General features: G+C 37.9%; 1 protein-coding gene and 1 long non-coding RNA gene across 2 annotated transcripts; one reads left to right on the top strand and one right to left on the bottom strand.

The window, feature by feature from the left end:
• The first annotated feature begins 435 nt into the window (after positions 1-435).
• mogat2 (monoacylglycerol O-acyltransferase 2) lies at positions 436-13,462 on the top strand. The gene is made up of 6 exons (XM_037749269.1): positions 436-637; positions 2,520-2,698; positions 10,048-10,252; positions 10,965-11,139; positions 11,394-11,593; positions 12,809-13,462. The coding sequence occupies exons 1-6, from the start codon at positions 544-546 to the stop codon at positions 12,961-12,963; spliced, it is 1,008 nt and encodes a 335-aa protein (XP_037605197.1). The 5' UTR covers positions 436-543; the 3' UTR covers positions 12,964-13,462.
• Positions 11,436-16,948, bottom strand: LOC119476080. Its single transcript, XR_005203938.1, has 3 exons — positions 16,792-16,948; positions 12,791-12,900; positions 11,436-11,567 (listed from the first exon to the last, which is right to left on the bottom strand). It is a non-coding gene; the product is annotated as an uncharacterized LOC119476080 (long non-coding RNA).
• Between the last annotated feature and the right edge of the window lie 936 nt (positions 16,949-17,884).

Below are 17,884 nucleotides of genomic sequence, written 5' to 3'. Positions count from 1 at the left end.
AATTGCTGGTCACTCACTGACGTTTTCTTTGCAAGGATCATAGCTGTAATATATTATAATCTTTTTACTATAATCTGTTATAATCTTTCTCTGTTTTAATGCATTATAATGTGATTATAAGTTACTCTAAGTGGTCATTGTTTGCTTTAAGTAAAGTAAAAAGTTATTTGACAACATTTTGTGTGATGTTTCTGCATATATTTAATGATATTTTTCATTTTACTGAAAGCAAACAATGATCACATAGAGTAACTTATAATTACATTATAATGCAGTATAACAGTAATTCCCTACTGAGTTTTGGTTGTTGTTCATGTTTGAATGCTGTCTTGTGCTTTAGCAACTCCTTCCATTGCAGGGTCAAAAGTCAGATAGACATAGATAGGGATTGACAAATCAAACTCTATTCAGTTTCTAAGATAAGGCCGTCAGTAGGAGGTAATGGAGAGGTGAGAAGGGCAGACTTTGTACCCACTTCACTCGCCCTTCTTCATCGCCACCAGCTGAAGCGCCTCGGTTTGTCTCTCTTCTCTCGTGGAAAACATGAAGATTAATTTTGCCCCCTTGGAATTGCCCATGAAGAGGAGACTGCAGACGGCTGCAGTAATGCAGTGGGTCTTCTCCTTCATCGCCCTTGGTGAGTGTACATGTGTGTCCACTGGAAACATCTGGAAATGATAGCCTACTGATGAGGCTGTTTATGAAGTACACATCTATAGTATTAATATATCAAACTTGTTGGCCTAGCTGCTCTTGGGTAAAGTGTAAGTGAATATGAGAGGAAGAGAACTGCTGTCTCAAGTGGCATGAACTGCTGGATGGCCAGAAGAGGGAGCTAAATAGGACATGACTTGAGCTGAGTGCAGTCCACACTCAACTGACCTCAGCTCTCATTGTATATTTTTCCAAACAGTTGCTATTTCACATTTTAGCGTCCACATTAGGTATCCGCCTGCTGTATTTTATAAGATCTAAGAGACAGATGTTGTATATATACCATATTTTGTCTGACAAACCCCCACAGCCCTGTCATGTTCCAAATGTTTTCACTTTTACACTGGATGTTATCTATCACTATTAATTATATAAAAGTGGATAATATGTATTTTCATACCAGACATCCAGCAGGTGGTGTTAAGGTGACTCCAGTTGGTGGGAGGTGTGTCCGGTGTAATCAGCTTGTCATAGTTAGTAGTTTTTTATTATCGGACAATAAATACACTAAAGAATCAATCTCAAACAAATTTGTCTTCATATTTTTTTGACTTATTATTTAACCAGGAAAGGCTATCTGAGATTAAAAATCAAATTTTAAAGTGTGTCCTGGCCAAGATAGACAGCAATAATAATGAGTTACAACAACAGAAAACAGAAAACAAACTATGCCACAAAGTCAGATGAAAATGATACAACCACTGTTAACATTTCTAATTCAATCATGCAAAAGATTTCATCCTAAAATCAACTTAAATGGTGCCTTAAAGCCATAAAAAAACAGACCAATATAAAAATGTAATGAGATCAAGATTATAAAATTCCCAAAAACATCAGCAGCCAGAAGAGGGAGCACCTACTCATGCACACTTTATTCAACTAAAACAGAACAATTTTCAATTTTGTGGAGGACGTAACCTGCCAATATTAAAAATAAATAAATAAATGACACGATAAATAAATAAATATGTCATTAAATGTAGCAAAAGTAAAAAAATACTAATTGATATTTCTTTTTTAATTTGCTTCTTTATTTATGTATCTTTGTATTAATTCCCTTATTTTTTTTACTCTTCTGCTTAATTTTCCCTCTTATTTATTTATGTATTTATTTTAATTCATTTTGACATGTATTTATTAATTTTTGCATTTCTTTTTATTAATTAATTAATTAATTCCTTTATTTATGAACTTAATTATTTCTGTATTCTTTTCTTTATACATTTACTTACACATGCTTGTTTACATTTCTTTATGCATTTCTGCCTCATTATGCAAATGAGGGGGCTGTCACTCAACGTGTGTCATCATGGGGTCAGGGTGCATGATTATATACTAGCTAGCTAGCTAATGGTGTCTGTTTCTACTTATCAACTCGCTGCTGCCACGTACTGGTGCAGGTGTGCAGATCAATCTTATTTATTTATTGAGTCATTTATTTATTCATTTATTTTTAGTTAAAAGGTTCCGTCCTCCATGAAATTTTGAACACTCGGAACATTTGGTAAAATATTAAATTGCATTGATGTGATACAAGCACATTCTGCACATAGCTCTGCTATCAGTAACCACCAAAACCACTTGTGATGTCATCTCCAGCAGAACTGAATGCCAGTGATGCAGAGCAGACGCCAGCCATTCATAAAATGGCTTATTCCAGTTAAACACATTATCTAGTAACCTTTCATACATTGTGCTTTGAATTTGTCATGCCGGATCTGAATGCACATAAAATGCACATGTTTACTGTATGTTCTCACTGCTGCAGAGCTGCTGCTCATGACCCTCCTGTCCTTTCTCCTCAGCACCCCTCTGCATCATCCTGTACATTTACCTGCTGTTCACTCGCTTCTGGCTGGTCGGTGTGCTGTACACCGTCTGGTGGTTCTTTGATTATGACACTCCTGCACGTGGAGGCCACAGGGTGAATGCCTTGTGTGACCTCAAAGTTTGGAAATACATGCGGGATTACTTCCCCATCAAGGTGAGAGACAGCTTTTAGTGTGTGGTTGTACAAGGCCTTCAAATACTACGTGTATATGCACATCGCCGCCACTAAAGTCCATGTCAGGTGGGGTGGGCTTTACCTCAGGAGGTCAGAGAATAGGACATCGGAACATCTCGCTCTGCCAGTTCAGTTTATCTAATCTTTGATCTCCATACATACGAACAGCGGCCCTTATCTCTGTCCTTGGCAGCAAGTGAACCACGGATGGATGAGGCCCCTTCAGCCATGTAGTCTATATGTCCACACATAGTCTACCCAAATTAACCTTTTTATCGGCTGATTAAACACATTACTGCAGGCCATGTCTATGTGTATTTGACTAGTGTTACTGAGGATTTTTTTTACTGTCAATACTAGGCTAATTTTAGAGTCTTGAAATATTATACTAATATGGAGGATGGAACCTGACAAAATAAAAAAATCAATCAATAAATAAAATGACTCGATAAATAAATTAATATTTAAAATAAATGTAGCCATTAATTCATTGATAAAATGTGACATAAATTGATATTTCTGTTTAAATTTGCTTCTTCATTTATTTATCTTGGTATTAATTCCCTTATTTATTTACTCCTCTGTTTAATTTCCCTCAACATTTATTTATGTATTAATTCTATTTATTTTTTATTTATTTAATTTTGCATTATTATTTTATTTATTCTAGATATATTTTTAAATGAATGCATTTATTTATTCATTTATTTATTTATGCACAATTTTCCCTTTGCATTTCACCCCTTATTTATTTCCCCAAACTTATTTATTTCTGTATTCTTTTCTTTACACATTTCTTTTCACATTTCTTTATGAATTAGCAACGTGATACGACAAAAACAAATGTAATCCGAGAGAAAATATGCTTCTACGTAATTGACAATGTTGTATTGGGAAGGTAATTTTTTAGGAAACCAGGCTTCAGGGTGACAGGACAAGGAAGTCACTGCTTTTGGCAAATAATAGTGCAACACACCCCCCACAACTTGTTGGTTTTCAACTTCGGTTTTTGTGAGGATTAAACAACCAAGATATAATGTGTTAATTAGCAGGCTTCAGAGGTGCTGGTAGCAGATTTTGTCACATTTGGACAGAGCCAGGCTAGCTGTTTCCCCCTCATGCTACGCTAATTTAACCATCTCCTTTGCTCCAGCTTCAAATTGAACAGACAAGCACAAGAGTGGAACCGATTAATCTTGATCTCATCTAACGCTCTGCAAAAGGGCAAATGAGTGCATTTCCCCAAATAACCATTCCTTTAATCTTTCAGTAGATCAGTGCCCTTCTAGTGATTTTTCACAGATTTATTCTGGCTGCTGCAAACCAGAAATATTTCAGTGTTCAGAGACCTTGATGGTTGAAATGCAGAAGGCTGCAATGAAATGAATAACCGGTTTCTTACTGAGGCTGGTTACTACTGGTTACACGGATACCCATTATCCACTGATGCAGATAATTGATTATCAATGCTGCAAAGGTGTCTTCAAAACGTAGCTACTTACTGTGTAGGATTAGTTTTGAAATGTGTTTGCAAAGAGACAAGGTGGCATACAGGATACGTTAACAGTGGTTTTACTGTGACATTACAAACATTCTCAACTGTTCCTGACCCCACCAAGCCCAGACTGTTCTGTACCCTCTTCTCTCTTGCAGCCTGTTGTGTCCCTCTTGTGATCATACATGAGTAGTGCATACATATGATTTGAGGTATCACAGGTAATAGTTTCTAATCATCCTGAGCCCAGTATTTTATTTCAAATTCAACAGTAGTGGTTGATGTTGGGTGTGTCGTTCTTTAACCGTGATAAATAACTGCAGAGCAGAAAGCCATCTTTCCAGAAAACAGAACCATCATTGACAACATCCATCACGTTACATCCTGCCCCCAAGGCACGTCTAATACTTTGGACCGTGCTGATAAGACAGAGTGCAACAACAACAACACAAGTTCAACAGCATTTTATTTTATTCTTTTGGGGGGAACAGGCGAAGTGAGCTTATAAATTGCTTTTAAAAAGGACAATGAGATCAGAATCTTAACAGTAACCTGCTCCATGTAATATTCAGACTTAATGTATCTCTGAGTATTAAGTGAGTCATGTCTCTGTTTGCACAGATTAGCCTTCATAGCCGTAAATGATAACACAGTAATCCATATTGGCCGGTTTAGTTGAACCATCTGAACTAATCATATTCTGGCTATCCATGCAATTCAACAGCAGAGAATAAGCTTCAGTAAAATATTCTGAGATTAGAAGACACCATTTTAAAATATATATGGTACAGAAATGTAATACTACTACTATCATCGTCGTACTTTATTTATATACGTTTAAAAAATCTCAAAAATGAGAACAATTTCAACATTTTGACCTGAAAAATAGTAATATAATATAGTCAATAAAAATATTGGGGAGTGGAGTAGTGTGCAAGTGTTACCTTTTTCTTTTTCAAAAATGAGAACAAGACCCTATTATTATTATTCTTCTTATTATTATTCTTCTTATTATTATTATTTCTTTTTTTCTTTCCGATGCTCTCCTTTGCCCTCTCACGCATCCACCTTTCCATCATTTTAGAGGACATTACATTAACTTACATTTGTTTCCTGGAGAAATAAAAGCAAAAAAATTATAATAATAAAAGCCAAGACAAGGTATGATAAGGCAGTTACAGCACCATAAACACAGCACCATATAGTAATAAAAGTCAGGAGAAGACCGGTACAAAATTGATAATACTATAATAAAAGTTACATTAGGAATAATCATTCCATCTTAAATAATAATAAAAAACAATACAAAGTCAACACCTTTCTGACACTATTTCAATATACTATATACATTAGTGAAGTGTGCAATAACATACTATATACATTAGTAAAGTGTGCAATAACATACTATATACATTAGTAAAGTGTGCAATAACGTATACATAAGTAAAGTGTGCAATAACATACTATATACATTAGTAAAGTGTGCAATAACAAATACATAAGTAAAGTGTGCAATAACATACTATATACATTAATAAAGTGTGCATAACATACTATATACATTAATAAAGAGTGCAATACCATACTATATACGGTACATTAGTAACTATGTAACTATTAGAAACTATAAAGCTGAGTGAGGTGTTGTAGAGTGTCTGTCTAGTAGGTGGTGGAGAGGGTGGTCATGTTTATCCATAATGGATAACAGTTTGTTCAGTGTCTTCCTCTCCACCACAACTTCAAAAGTGTCAGGTTTGCGGCCAATTACGGAGCATTCTTAATCTGTTTATTAAATCTGTAAAAAAAAAAAAGAAAAGAGAGAAAGCAAATAGGATAAAGCATTATATGCTTTTTGTTGAACTTGTGTATTGAATTGGGTGTTCATGGTATTCTGTCCACCCCCTGTGTGTCAGAGTCAACCTCAGGCTCTGAAGCAGACCCATTGTGTCTGAAACGTTCATTACCTTCACCTTCTTTAGATAGTTGATAGAATACATTTTGAGAAGAGATAGAGGGGGATGATGTGCAAATGAAAGTCCCTGTTTACATGGTTTATAACACTGTAAACAAAGGCACTAATCAGGGGCTGGGTTTTATGGCAACTGAAGTGACAGTTATCGAAGTTGGACGTCAGACTCTCATGAGAGATCTCGTGTGAATGTATATCTGACAACAGAATGCTGTTTTCTCTCTGTAAAGATAAATACAGGAAAGGTCAGACTGAGAGCTCATGAAATTCCATGTTTTGGCCCGATCTCACGTATCCAGTTCAAAGTGGATCATCACTATCATCTGACTGAATGCCGCATTAAGTCTGAAACAAGGAGTCAATGTGGGGCTAAAGGGAAGCAGTGTCCTACGGAGGGCCTAATTAGTTTCATTGGTGTGTCTTTACCCACCGTTTCTAATAACACCATCATCAGCTCACACTGGAAGCTCACCAGCTGATATGTGAGCTCACTTGGTTTTCAAGAGAATGACGCGGCACATTTTTATTCAGAATTCATAACTGAAGGACTAACAGAGCACATACAGTACGTCTGCAACGTGAGAGTGGTTTCAGTTTTCGCATCTACCTCTCTAAATGTCAGACTGTTTTTGAGCTGAGAGTTTATATCTAGATCCAGATCTACTAAGAAACGATAAGAAAGACATCCAGTGTCTGATACGATGGCCGCTGCATCAAAGAAATACCTAGCAGAATTAAAACAGATTGATCTGCACACCAAATAGCTCCTGTTAGAAGGATTTTTTATTGCTGTAATGTTTCAAGCACCAGGCTCTTCCTGAAAACTTCTGATCTTGAATACCCATAATGCATACACACTCACACGTGTCCCACCTGTTTCAAATAATATCAAAAGAAAATACACCATATACAGTATTAAACATATGTACTGATAGTATATCAAGGCTACATGTCACAAAAAGGTGATTCCAATACTCTATGTCATGTTTCTTATAGTAAAAATGTCTTCTTTATTTATTATTGATTATTTATTATTGATTATTTATTATTTATTATTTAATATTTAATATTTAATATTTAATATTTAATATTTAATATTTAATATTTAATATTTATTTTATTATTTATTTTTATTATTTGGTGTCTTTTCTCTATAACAACTCAAATAATGGATAAATAGACGGAGGCGCCTCTACTATTTGGGGTACATGATTTGTATGTGTATATATATTAGGGCTGTCAATGTATTAAAATATCATAATTGTGATTAATTGCATGATTGACATAATTAATCTCTATCAATCAAAAATTAATCACACATTTTTATTTTTTCAAAATGTACCTTCAAGGGAGATTTGTCAAGGAGCCTATTTAATACTCAACATGGGAGTGGGCAAATATGCTGCTTTATGCAAATGTATGTATATATTTATTACTGGAAATCAATTAACAACACAAAATAATGACAAATGTTGTCCAGAAACCCTCACAGGTACTGCATTTAGCATAAAAAATATGCTCAAATCATAACATGGCAACTCAAGCCAAACAGGCAACAACAGCTGTCAGTGTGTCAGTGTGCTGACTTGACTATGACTTGCCCCAAACTGCATGTGATTATCATAAAGTGGGCATGTCTGTAAAGGGGAGACTCGTGGGTACCCATAGAACCCATTTTAATTCACATATCTTGAGGTCAGAGGTCAAGGGACCCCTTTGAAAATGCAAAAATGTTGCGTCAGTTTGGAGCCTCTGTTTAGCCTGCTTCGTGACAAGCTACTAGGACATGGTTGGTACCAAATATCTTCACTCTTCGCTTCACTTCAATTTCACACAGCTTTAAAACTGAGCCTGCTACGATAGATAGATAGATAGATAGATATATAATCTTTATGTACTTTTCTGTACCTTTTATTATGACTGGTAAACCCACAGAGAGAAAACAGCACTCAAAAACACGACTCAGAGCAGGGCAGATGCAATTAGACAGTCTTTATTGCCAAAAGAGGTTCAGTACACAGGTGAGCAGACAGATAAGGCAACCAGAGCTGACAAGGATAAGGCAAAAATGTAATAAACCCAGAACACTAACACTAGGAAATCCCTGGACTGCTTGACTCAGGGAATAAAGACGAACTGGCACAGCGACGGGGAAACACACAGCCTAAATACACTGGGGTGGTGAGGCTAATTAGGGGCAGGTGAAACCAATCGGGGGGGGATAGGTAATCACACCGGGAAACACACAAGTGTAGGAAATGAAGTATCTGAAACGAGAGGACAGGTAAGTAACACAAAATAAAACAGGAAATAATCACTGAACTATTATAGGAAATAAAACACATAACTTAAGGAGCAGGATGAGACATGACACCTTTTTATTATAACATGTAGCCAGTACATATATAGGTTTAATATCTAATGTGTGTATGTGTAATGTGTATAATGTGTTTTCTTATTAATATTATTTGAAACAGGTGAGGTATGTCATGTGTATGCATTATGGGTGTTTAAGATGGCGACTCTCTGCTCAAATCTAAAGTAATTTATTCTTTACTTACACTAAAACCAGTCCAATCCAGCAGGGATAATAGTGACACAGATGATGTCGTGGTGACAACTTTGTAGGAGTAACGCTCTGTGATTGGTCACAGTTCTTTTGTTTATAAACAGCGGCGGTCCTCACGATGAACTCCAGCTAATGATTAACGTCGTGAGCTACAGTTTGGGGCCACACCGACAGCAGGTACCCACAATACAAACAGAGTGGACACAAAACAACACAGCAGCTTTGTGAAGGTCCAACACAATGACTTGGCTCTATAGCAGAAACCCGTTTAGTTTTATATTTTACATTCTACAGGTGATCGGCTACAGGCAAATGTTTGACCAAAGCACTAGCCACTGTATCAGTGCTGGGGGAATTTTTTTTATTTTTTTTATTAGATAATAGAAGAAAAGAACAAGAAAAAAAGTAAAAGTAGAAATAGAATCAAAGATCCCTTATTTGAAGCTGCCCTTTTGTCCCTGAGAGCTCCCTGATAATGGCTGTGAATGTTGCCATAAGAACCGTGGGGAGTGGAAATAGTATAATCACACACAGATACAAACAGTGAGGAGAGCACATTTGTTTTGTTTTTTTCACAAGTGAGCACAATACGATAGCACACGACAAGCTTGACTCTTGACCCCTTGACCGTGACCTTTAGTGCCTCTCACTATCTCCTCCCTATCCGCTCTGGACTAGTGGAGGCACACAAACAACGCTCCGCAGGGGACATATCTTATCTCGTCTTTTACAGTTGATGATCAAGAACCATCATTTCTGACACTACAGAGAAATATCAATCAATTACTTCCAAGGACTGAGTCCACGCCCAAAGGCTTGTCCAACACTAGAATCACTTTACCTGCCAAAAGAGAAAAATCCTCCGTGTTCAGTGTAAACATTAAAGCATCTCTTGGATGTTCCTGCCCAGGGATAAACAGATGGAGTATGTTATTGAGTCAACAACAGCAGAGTTCATTTTGACTTTTAGATAGATTTGTGGCGGTACTGATTACCCAGACTAGTAGTTAGTAGTAGCCTAAAATGGAAATACAGAAGTAAAAGTCGCACAAGCAAAATCTTACTTAAATACAGTACTTGAGTAAATATTCTTTCTACACTGGGATATGTTTGGGCTACGGCCAGCTGGGCCAACACAATGCAACACTGACAGCTCTTTTAGGAAGAATCAGATGATCTGAAATGAAATATTCTACATGATTAACCTATGTGATTAGGGGTCAATATTCAGGTACAGAAATGGACTGACATTAATGCTTTCATTATCACACCATTCTTGTCTTTTCTTTTCCCAGTTGGTGAAGACAGCTGACCTGGATCCCAGGCACAACTACATCCTGGGCTTCCATCCCCATGGCGTGCTGGTGGCAGGAGCCTTTACTAGCTTCTGCACCTGTGCTACGGGCTTCAGAGAGCTGTTTCCTGGCCTCACCAGCTACCTGCTCATGTTGCCCCTTTGGTTCAGATCCCCTTTCTTCAGAGACTACATTATGTGTGCAGGTGAGGGCCAGAGATGTTTGAATCATACTCGATCAGATTGCCCACTCAACAGTCTCTTGAGAGGACCTATTATGCTTTTGTGCTTTTTCCCTTTCCTTTAGTGTGTTACATAGTTTTTTGTGCATGTAAAAGGTTTGCAAAGTTACAAAGCCCAAAGGGAGTTACTCTCCCCCACGGAAACACTGCTCTTGAACTGCCTGAAACGCCTCGCTTGAAGTCCCGCCTTTTCTTCCGTAACATGGTGATGTCACCAAGTAACACATTTGCATAATACTTGCAAAGCGGCTAGTTTGGCACGCCCTCAGACAAAAGCTAGTTAGAGCGGAGCTGGAGCGGAGTCTGAAGAGTTTGGTTAAATGACCAATCACAACAGAGTGGGCCAGCTGACCAATCAGAGCAGGCTGGGCTTTTTCAGGAGGGGGAGCAGTGGCAGGAGCTCAAACAGAGCGTTTCAGACAGAAGGTGTGAGTATGAGAAAAAGTCAAGTGTTTTTTTAACATTAAAGCATGTAAACATGTATTAGTAGAAACTCATAATACAAGTATGCACATGAAAAAAAAGCATAATAGGTCCTCTTTAAATTCAACTGAGTATACAGGCAGATTTAAGATTTTATACTGAAATATGCTAGCAAAAATACTGTATTTTATAGCATTCAAGGTATTATACGACTTATTCTGATCACTTGTTATTTTCTGTTACAACACTGCAGGTCTGATTCCTTCGGACAAAAAGAGCGCCAGCTATCTGCTATGCAAAAGAGGTGTCGGTAACGCTGTGGTAATAGCAGTCGGTGGGGCCCAAGAAGCTCTTGATGCCCACCCTGGGACCTACAATGTACTATTGGCTAAGAAGAAAGGCTTCATCAAAATGGCGATGGAGCACGGGTAAGAGCAGAAGGACCCTAGGGGAAATGAGGAAAGTTACAGCTAATTCTTGGAGGTCTTATGGCTCATTTATTTTAGGTCTCGTGCAGCTTATGCATGGCCTCTTGAAACAGAGGCTTATTCAAGCCCCTCATGGGATTTCCTGGGAAAGCACATAGACCGTTATGAAATCAATTTAGACAGAGAAACAGAAGTAAAACACGTGGATTTCAAATACTCAACAATATTATTTAATCAACCTCTTTCTTTTCCAGTGCTCATCTGGTGCCAGTCTTCTCCTTTGGAGAAAATGAAGTGTTTGATCAAGTGGGAAACCAAAGAGGAACATGGCTTCGATGGTTACAGGAGCGGCTGCAAAGCATCATGGGTGTCTCCCTGCCTCTCTTCCACGCCCGTGGTATTTTCCAGTACTCCTTTGGTCTCATGCCCTACAGAAAACCCATCAATACAGTTGGTGAGTAGGCTGTGATACTACATGCAGCAGGTTACAGTATGCAGGTTGCTTCTTTCTGGACACATTGCTTTAATCTATGGATTACAGTATGTGCAATTGTGTCAATTACTTCAAGCATCACCTGCAGTTTATCAAATAAAGGATGCATAGAGTGCCACAGAAATGAGTCCTAAAACCCGGAAATTAGTTAGCATTTCCGGTTTCCTTTTCTGGAAGTCTTGTAGTGTACTGTTTAGCTGTAAAATTAAAGTTTGTGACCTGGCAGCCATGTTGAGATCAGTTGATAAAATACCAAGCACCGTCCACCAGCCAGAGTACAGCCAATAGGAATGCTCTCTCTCTGAAATGACCTGTGATTGGCCAAAGTCTCCCGTCACGGGCTAGATTTTCTGGAGCCTGAAAACAGAGCCATGAGGAGGTGCAGTAGTCTAGTTTTCTCTCAGAACACTTGAATTACAATATGCTGAAAGGTTATTATGGATTTTTTGTCCAATGATGCCAAAAACTTGTTGCCTACTGAAGCTTTAACACAAGCTGAAGAGACTTTAACGTTTTGTTCTACGACATAAAATACATCAATAAATACCTCACTTGTGAATTTTGAAGCTTTTATATGTATTAAAAAAAGCGGTTGCTAACAAATGGCTAAATGAGACTTCTAACGCTCATGCGACCGTGGTGTAGTTCGTTTATAGCCTAACGTTAGCTTTTTACTTCTCGCGATTGCATTCATGCTTCAAAAATCATAAAAGTGATGTTCATTTGTTGAAGATTATCTTGCCGAACAAAACATGCAAATACCATGAATGTTTGTTTGCCACAGAGCTTATTTTCCATAAACATCCAGTGGAAAAATCTCATTGGCTTTTTGTTAAGGGATCCAGAGCGAAGCTAACTTGCTGGTTGGCCTACAAAAATACGTCATCTTGCAGCACTCTATTACACTACTATTGCATTAGACTTTGTCTGGCAGGCCCAGACAAACCTTAGCTATGTCCTTGTGTGTTGCCCAACCAGCAGTTGATTTTGGCATAAGCATCTAATGTCACAGAGTTGGCTAAGAGCATTTGAGTGAATGCGAGGAATAGTCAGATCAAACTGGTTGGCATGGAGCTTTGATGTAACACTTTAGATAAACAGACCTCTGATAGCATGCAAATTGTTAAGAACACTGACTGTGTGCGTGATGTTCTTCACCTTGTCACCTCCCTACAGTTGGGCGGCCAATTAGGGTGGAGAGGAATGAGAAGCCAACGGCCGAGGAACTTGATGCCCTCCACCAGCTGTACATGGACGAACTCAGCAATCTGTTTGAGGAGCACAAGGGCAACTACGGAGTGGACGAGGACACACACCTGAACTTTGTCTAAACTGGACTGTCGTCGGAGTGGATTTGATTGCATATTTATTTGTAAAGCTCTGGTGCTGCAGGCTCAGATAATTGATTGTCTTTCAACTGTTTAGCTGTTAATTAAAGATGAATAAAGTGTTGTTGGTTCTGCAACAAGACACACTGCTGTATCCGTTTATATGAGAGAGGATTCAATGACCCTATGAGAGAAAAGCAACCAGTATTTAAATGCTTAATGTATCCATAACTGAGACCTGGCTGCTCATTCAGACTGCTTTTCATGACTGTGTGGGAAATGGTTCAAAGGGAACACTGAAGACACAAGTTTTCTTCACCATCTCCCAGTGGTGGCATCTGTCTGGGGTTTGGGATTTTGTGCAAGATCTGACACTTTCTCAATCAGAATCATAGGTTGAATCTAGGTTGCTACATCATTTGGAGACACTGTCACGAAACACCAATCATTTCAGGGTTTGGTATCCAAATACTATAAACAGTGAAAATAAAAATCTTTTATACACCACTCAACTGTTTTTTGCTTTTGTTTATTTCTATAATATGTCTTTGATACAGTTAGGAATAGTTCCACATTTCAGTGTTGGAAAGTAACACACACATTTCACATGTCTGAGTTGTTAGCAGTTCCATCAAAGAGAAATTCCCCCTCTAAACTTCCAGCCCAGTCGCACAGCAATTCGTGAGATCGTCACAAAATTGAATGTATTGATTTGTGTACATAGACATTTTTTTTACAGCACAAAATCAATTTGTATGTAATCCACGTAATTGTGAACCGGCGTCGTATAAAGAGCGCGTAGGGAGCAGTTCGTGATGGATGGGTGAATCAAAAAACACAGGACTTTTGCCCAGGAGACCGCTGTTCGTGTCCCGTGTGAAAGTCAGAGTTGATTTATTTCTCACGTAACTTCCATACTTAAGTTAAGGCACTTCCAGAGTTATTTTAACCCAAACCGGGATCTTTTCCTAAAGCTAACTTAGTATTTTTTGTCACGTAACTTCCGTACTTAAGTTACGGTACTTACAGTGTTATTTAAATCCAAACCCTGATCTTTTCCTAAACCTAAGTATTTTTTTTTGCCTAAGCCTAACTGAGTTTTATTTTGAAAAGACTGGAGCAGAAATTGACACGTGCGTCACGTGTTGCTGGACATCCATAGAGAAAAGCATGAAAAATACAGTCGTGCTGAGCGTCAGGAAAAAAAGGTGAATTTGTGTCTATGTATACGAATCAAAAATTTTGTGATTATGTCACGAACTGCAGTGAGACTGTGTTAAAACTTCTCTCATGGTTTCATTTCAATAACTGTTTGAGGTCAAAAGAAGTCAAATTATCCAATGTTTCATAAAAAATACAAATATTAGAGAAAAGCCCGAAAAATGAATACAAATCTGTGTTGCAGAAATGTGAAATGAGTCTGCTGGCCATGAAATAAATGGTGGTTTCAGTCACATTAAACCTGCTCAGTGAACATGAATACTGTACGTGTCTCATTTACTGTTTTATTAGTTCTAAGTTCCAGATTAAAAGTTGCGTGCCTGGTTTTAGATCAGGTTTCCAAATGATAAGACTGTCTGTGAACTTTGGCAGGCATTTTTTATGAGATGGCAGGGTTCTAATATTTCCAAATGAAACGACTGGCAGATTGGACAATGCCCCGATACTTTCAACACAGTCTAGACCAGGTTTGTGTGTGTGTGTGTGTGTGTGTGTGTGTTGGACTGATTAAAATGCCGACTAAAAGAAAAAACTTACTTCAGTGCTGTAAAGCAAAAGAGATAAATAATTGGGAAAATATTATATTTAATAATTAAAAAAAACAGTCACTAGTTAACTGGTGAAGTATGTGGTGATGAAGATGAATACATTCTCTTACAGACTGAGTCTTAATTGTAATCAGAACAGACCTATTAGTTTCATAAAATTGATGGGAAATCAATGGACCAGGCTTTGTGTTTGAGATATTTGATATTAAGTGTCATTGCGATGGAGAAGGATTCATATGTCACACTGGGGTCTGTTTGGATAAAAGTGTTACACAGCTGATGTTGTTTGGTCTGATGTTGTTGTTTGTTCCTCTGGAGTGTGAGTGAGGTCAGGTCAACAACATTATTGACTTATTTTTGAAGACAGTGGTCAAGGTACAAATGAATCAAGGTCCTGTGTTCACAGCCCTTTGGATCATATCTTATCTTGGCTTTTTCTGAAAGGAAAACAAAACATACATGGAGTTCCGCTCTCACAAGTCATTAGGATATATAATTTACATATACTGTGTATACAACAGTGGCTTGCTATTTTTGTAAGAATCACAGAAGTTAAACAAATGAAAAGTTGTATGAGGACAAATAAAAATCAGCATATTGAGTCCTTATACAACAAGTACAGGAAGGAAGCTCGCATGATAATAAAGTCATATCTATAGATGATTTGGTATCTGCTCTTCAGATACAGTATGCTATAAGCAGCATGAATTACATAACAACATAGAACAACATGCGTAAGCAGGTTAATTGAGGTATTGCACAACAGAAACGAGTAAGTTAAAGGAACAGTGTGTAACATTTCTGGGGATCTGTTGACAGAAATGGAATTTAATATTCATAATTCAAGTTTTCATGAGTGTATAATCACCTGAAACTAGGAATCGTTGTGTTTTCGTTAGCTTAGAATGAGCCCTTCATATCTACGTAGGAAGTGGGTCCTCTTCATGGAAGAGAAACACCGCTACGTTTCTACAGTAGCCCAGAACGGACAAATTTTGGCTCTAGAGAGAGCCTTTCACCTTTTTACGTTACCTGAAGGCCACTGTAGTTCTCCGACACGCTTGTGAAACTGCTGTAACGTGAGCCGCATAGTGCAAAACCGTGGTTATGCCAGCCGTCGTCTGACTTCCGTTGCTCCTAAAGTAGTGTTATTATGGTATGGATGGCCTCTGAGTGAGGTGAATGGCATTACCAGAATTTTGCACTCAGCGGCTCATGTTACCGCAGTCTTGGAAAGGGAGGAGGGAGCGGAGGGGTACTCAGTAAGCGAACTATAAAGAACAATCAATGCTAAAATAGCCGTTTGAACCAGAAATAATAGGAAGCATAAAGGATATTAGAGGTGGTTGACTTTTATGTAACATTGCATGATTATATAAGTGATGTCCCAAATGGTTAGATGGTGACATTTCTCAACAGCAGCCTCGTGTCAAGGCCTGTATGACTGATTTCAGCCAAAAGCAGTTATGATTCTTGGGCCTGCTCCCACTAGATATGCGCTATCAGTTCAACTTTTTGGGATGAACTTCATTCGATACAAAGTGCAAAGATTTTTCCAGTAAAGTATAATATTGAATTTGATAAAGTGATAAGGGGCGAGGAGGTCACAGACCGGGGAATGTACATGGGATGTTAAATTGCATGACTTGTGTTTCTGTAGATTTTTAACTGGACTTGTGAGCTGATGTGCCGTGCAACATTTAGAACTGGGACTAAGACTTGAAGACGAGTTAATACACATTGGTTATGATATTAGTGATCATAACCAGTGGAAGAAAGCAACTAACTACATTTACTCTAGTGCAGCAGTACAGTTTTGAGTATTTCCATTTTCTGCCATTCATATTCTACATTTCAGAGGGAAATAGTATACTTTTTTCTCCACTATATTCATTTGACAGCTATAGTTGGATACTATTCAGATTAATTGTTGAAGATTAAACCAGTTGTTCCTGACCTTTTTGGCTTGTGGCCCTGTACTAAGGCCTGTACTTTCATTTAATAATAATCCAATATTTCACAAAACTACCTTTCATACTTAAATTTTAAATGCAGGACTTACTTGTAGTGGAGTATTTTTACATTGTGGTATTGGTACTTCTTCCACTGCTGACAATACCTCTGCAGCCATGTGCCAGCAGCCATACTGTACATTAGCTCACTGTCCACCTCCAGCAGCTCCTGGTTTGGTGAGGTTCTGTGCAATGCCAGCTGGCAGACTCAGTCACTGTCAGAAGAGCAGAACTTACCTGGAAGCTTCACAGATGGCAGCCTCTTTAGACTTTCACTATGCAACACATACTCTTAAGTCAAGAAGGGTATATACGGCTGACACGCTCAGTGCCACTGCAACAAATGCATCATCTCTCCAATGTTATATGAGAGATGCATTTTGCATTACGTAATCAAATAGCATTGCTTGGATATATAGAAGAAAGAATCATTTGTTGCATTGGCATTGAACATGTGCAACAAGTCTCCACGAGGCTACACACGCTGCCTTCTGTTCATACAGTAAAATAAATAAATAAATTGAACATTAAATAAATAATTCCCTCAGATCAGTTGTGGAAAATACCAAGCACCACCCACCAGCCGGAGCAAACTTTCTCATTTTACAGCTAAATAGGCATTACAGTAACAGAATATTGATTCAAATTTGATCAGCACCACCTAGTTTGACCGTTTGATCAGAGTTTGCGAGTGATTGACAGCTGCCTCCGTTGAATGAACAACCAATAGGAACGCTCTCTCTCTGAAATGACCTGTGATTGGTCAAAGTCTCCCGTCAAGGGCTAGATTTTCTAAAGCCTGAAAACAGAGCCATGAGGAGGTGCAGGAGTCTAGTTTTCTTTCAGAACACTTGAATTACAATATGCTGAAAGGTTATTATAGATTTTTTGCCAAATGATGCCAAAAGCATTCTGCCTTCTGCCGCTTTAAATTCATTTTCATCCAGCTCTCTGCATCACTGTAAATATTTATATAAAACTTTTTTTTTTTTTAAATAGGGATTTTATGATTTTCTCTACACCCTGAAAAATGTAGAGAGTAACCATAAATGTCAGTCTTCATACACAAACAAATATATAACATGTTTTATAACAGATATTGCAATTCTGATATCTAATGTCCTTAGGTCCTAACTGTAACAA

This window comes from Sebastes umbrosus, chromosome 17, assembly GCF_015220745.1.
Source record: "Sebastes umbrosus isolate fSebUmb1 chromosome 17, fSebUmb1.pri, whole genome shotgun sequence".
NCBI classification, from domain to species: Eukaryota; Metazoa; Chordata; class Actinopteri; order Perciformes; family Sebastidae; genus Sebastes; species Sebastes umbrosus.
Note: the sequence above shows the minus strand (reverse complement) of the source record. Positions and strands in the feature narration are given on the sequence as shown.

Bases quoted from the DNA above. Each gene is read 5' to 3' on its own strand.
- mogat2 (XM_037749269.1), top strand. From the start codon at position 544: ATGAAGATTAATTTTGCCCCCTTGGAATTGCCCATGAAGAGGAGACTG. The intron at 10,253-10,964 runs GTGAGGGCCAGA...ACAACACTGCAG, and splicing joins AGACTACATTATGTGTGCAG to GTCTGATTCCTTCGGACAAA. The intron at 11,594-12,808 runs GTGAGTAGGCTG...ACCTCCCTACAG, and splicing joins AAAACCCATCAATACAGTTG to TTGGGCGGCCAATTAGGGTG.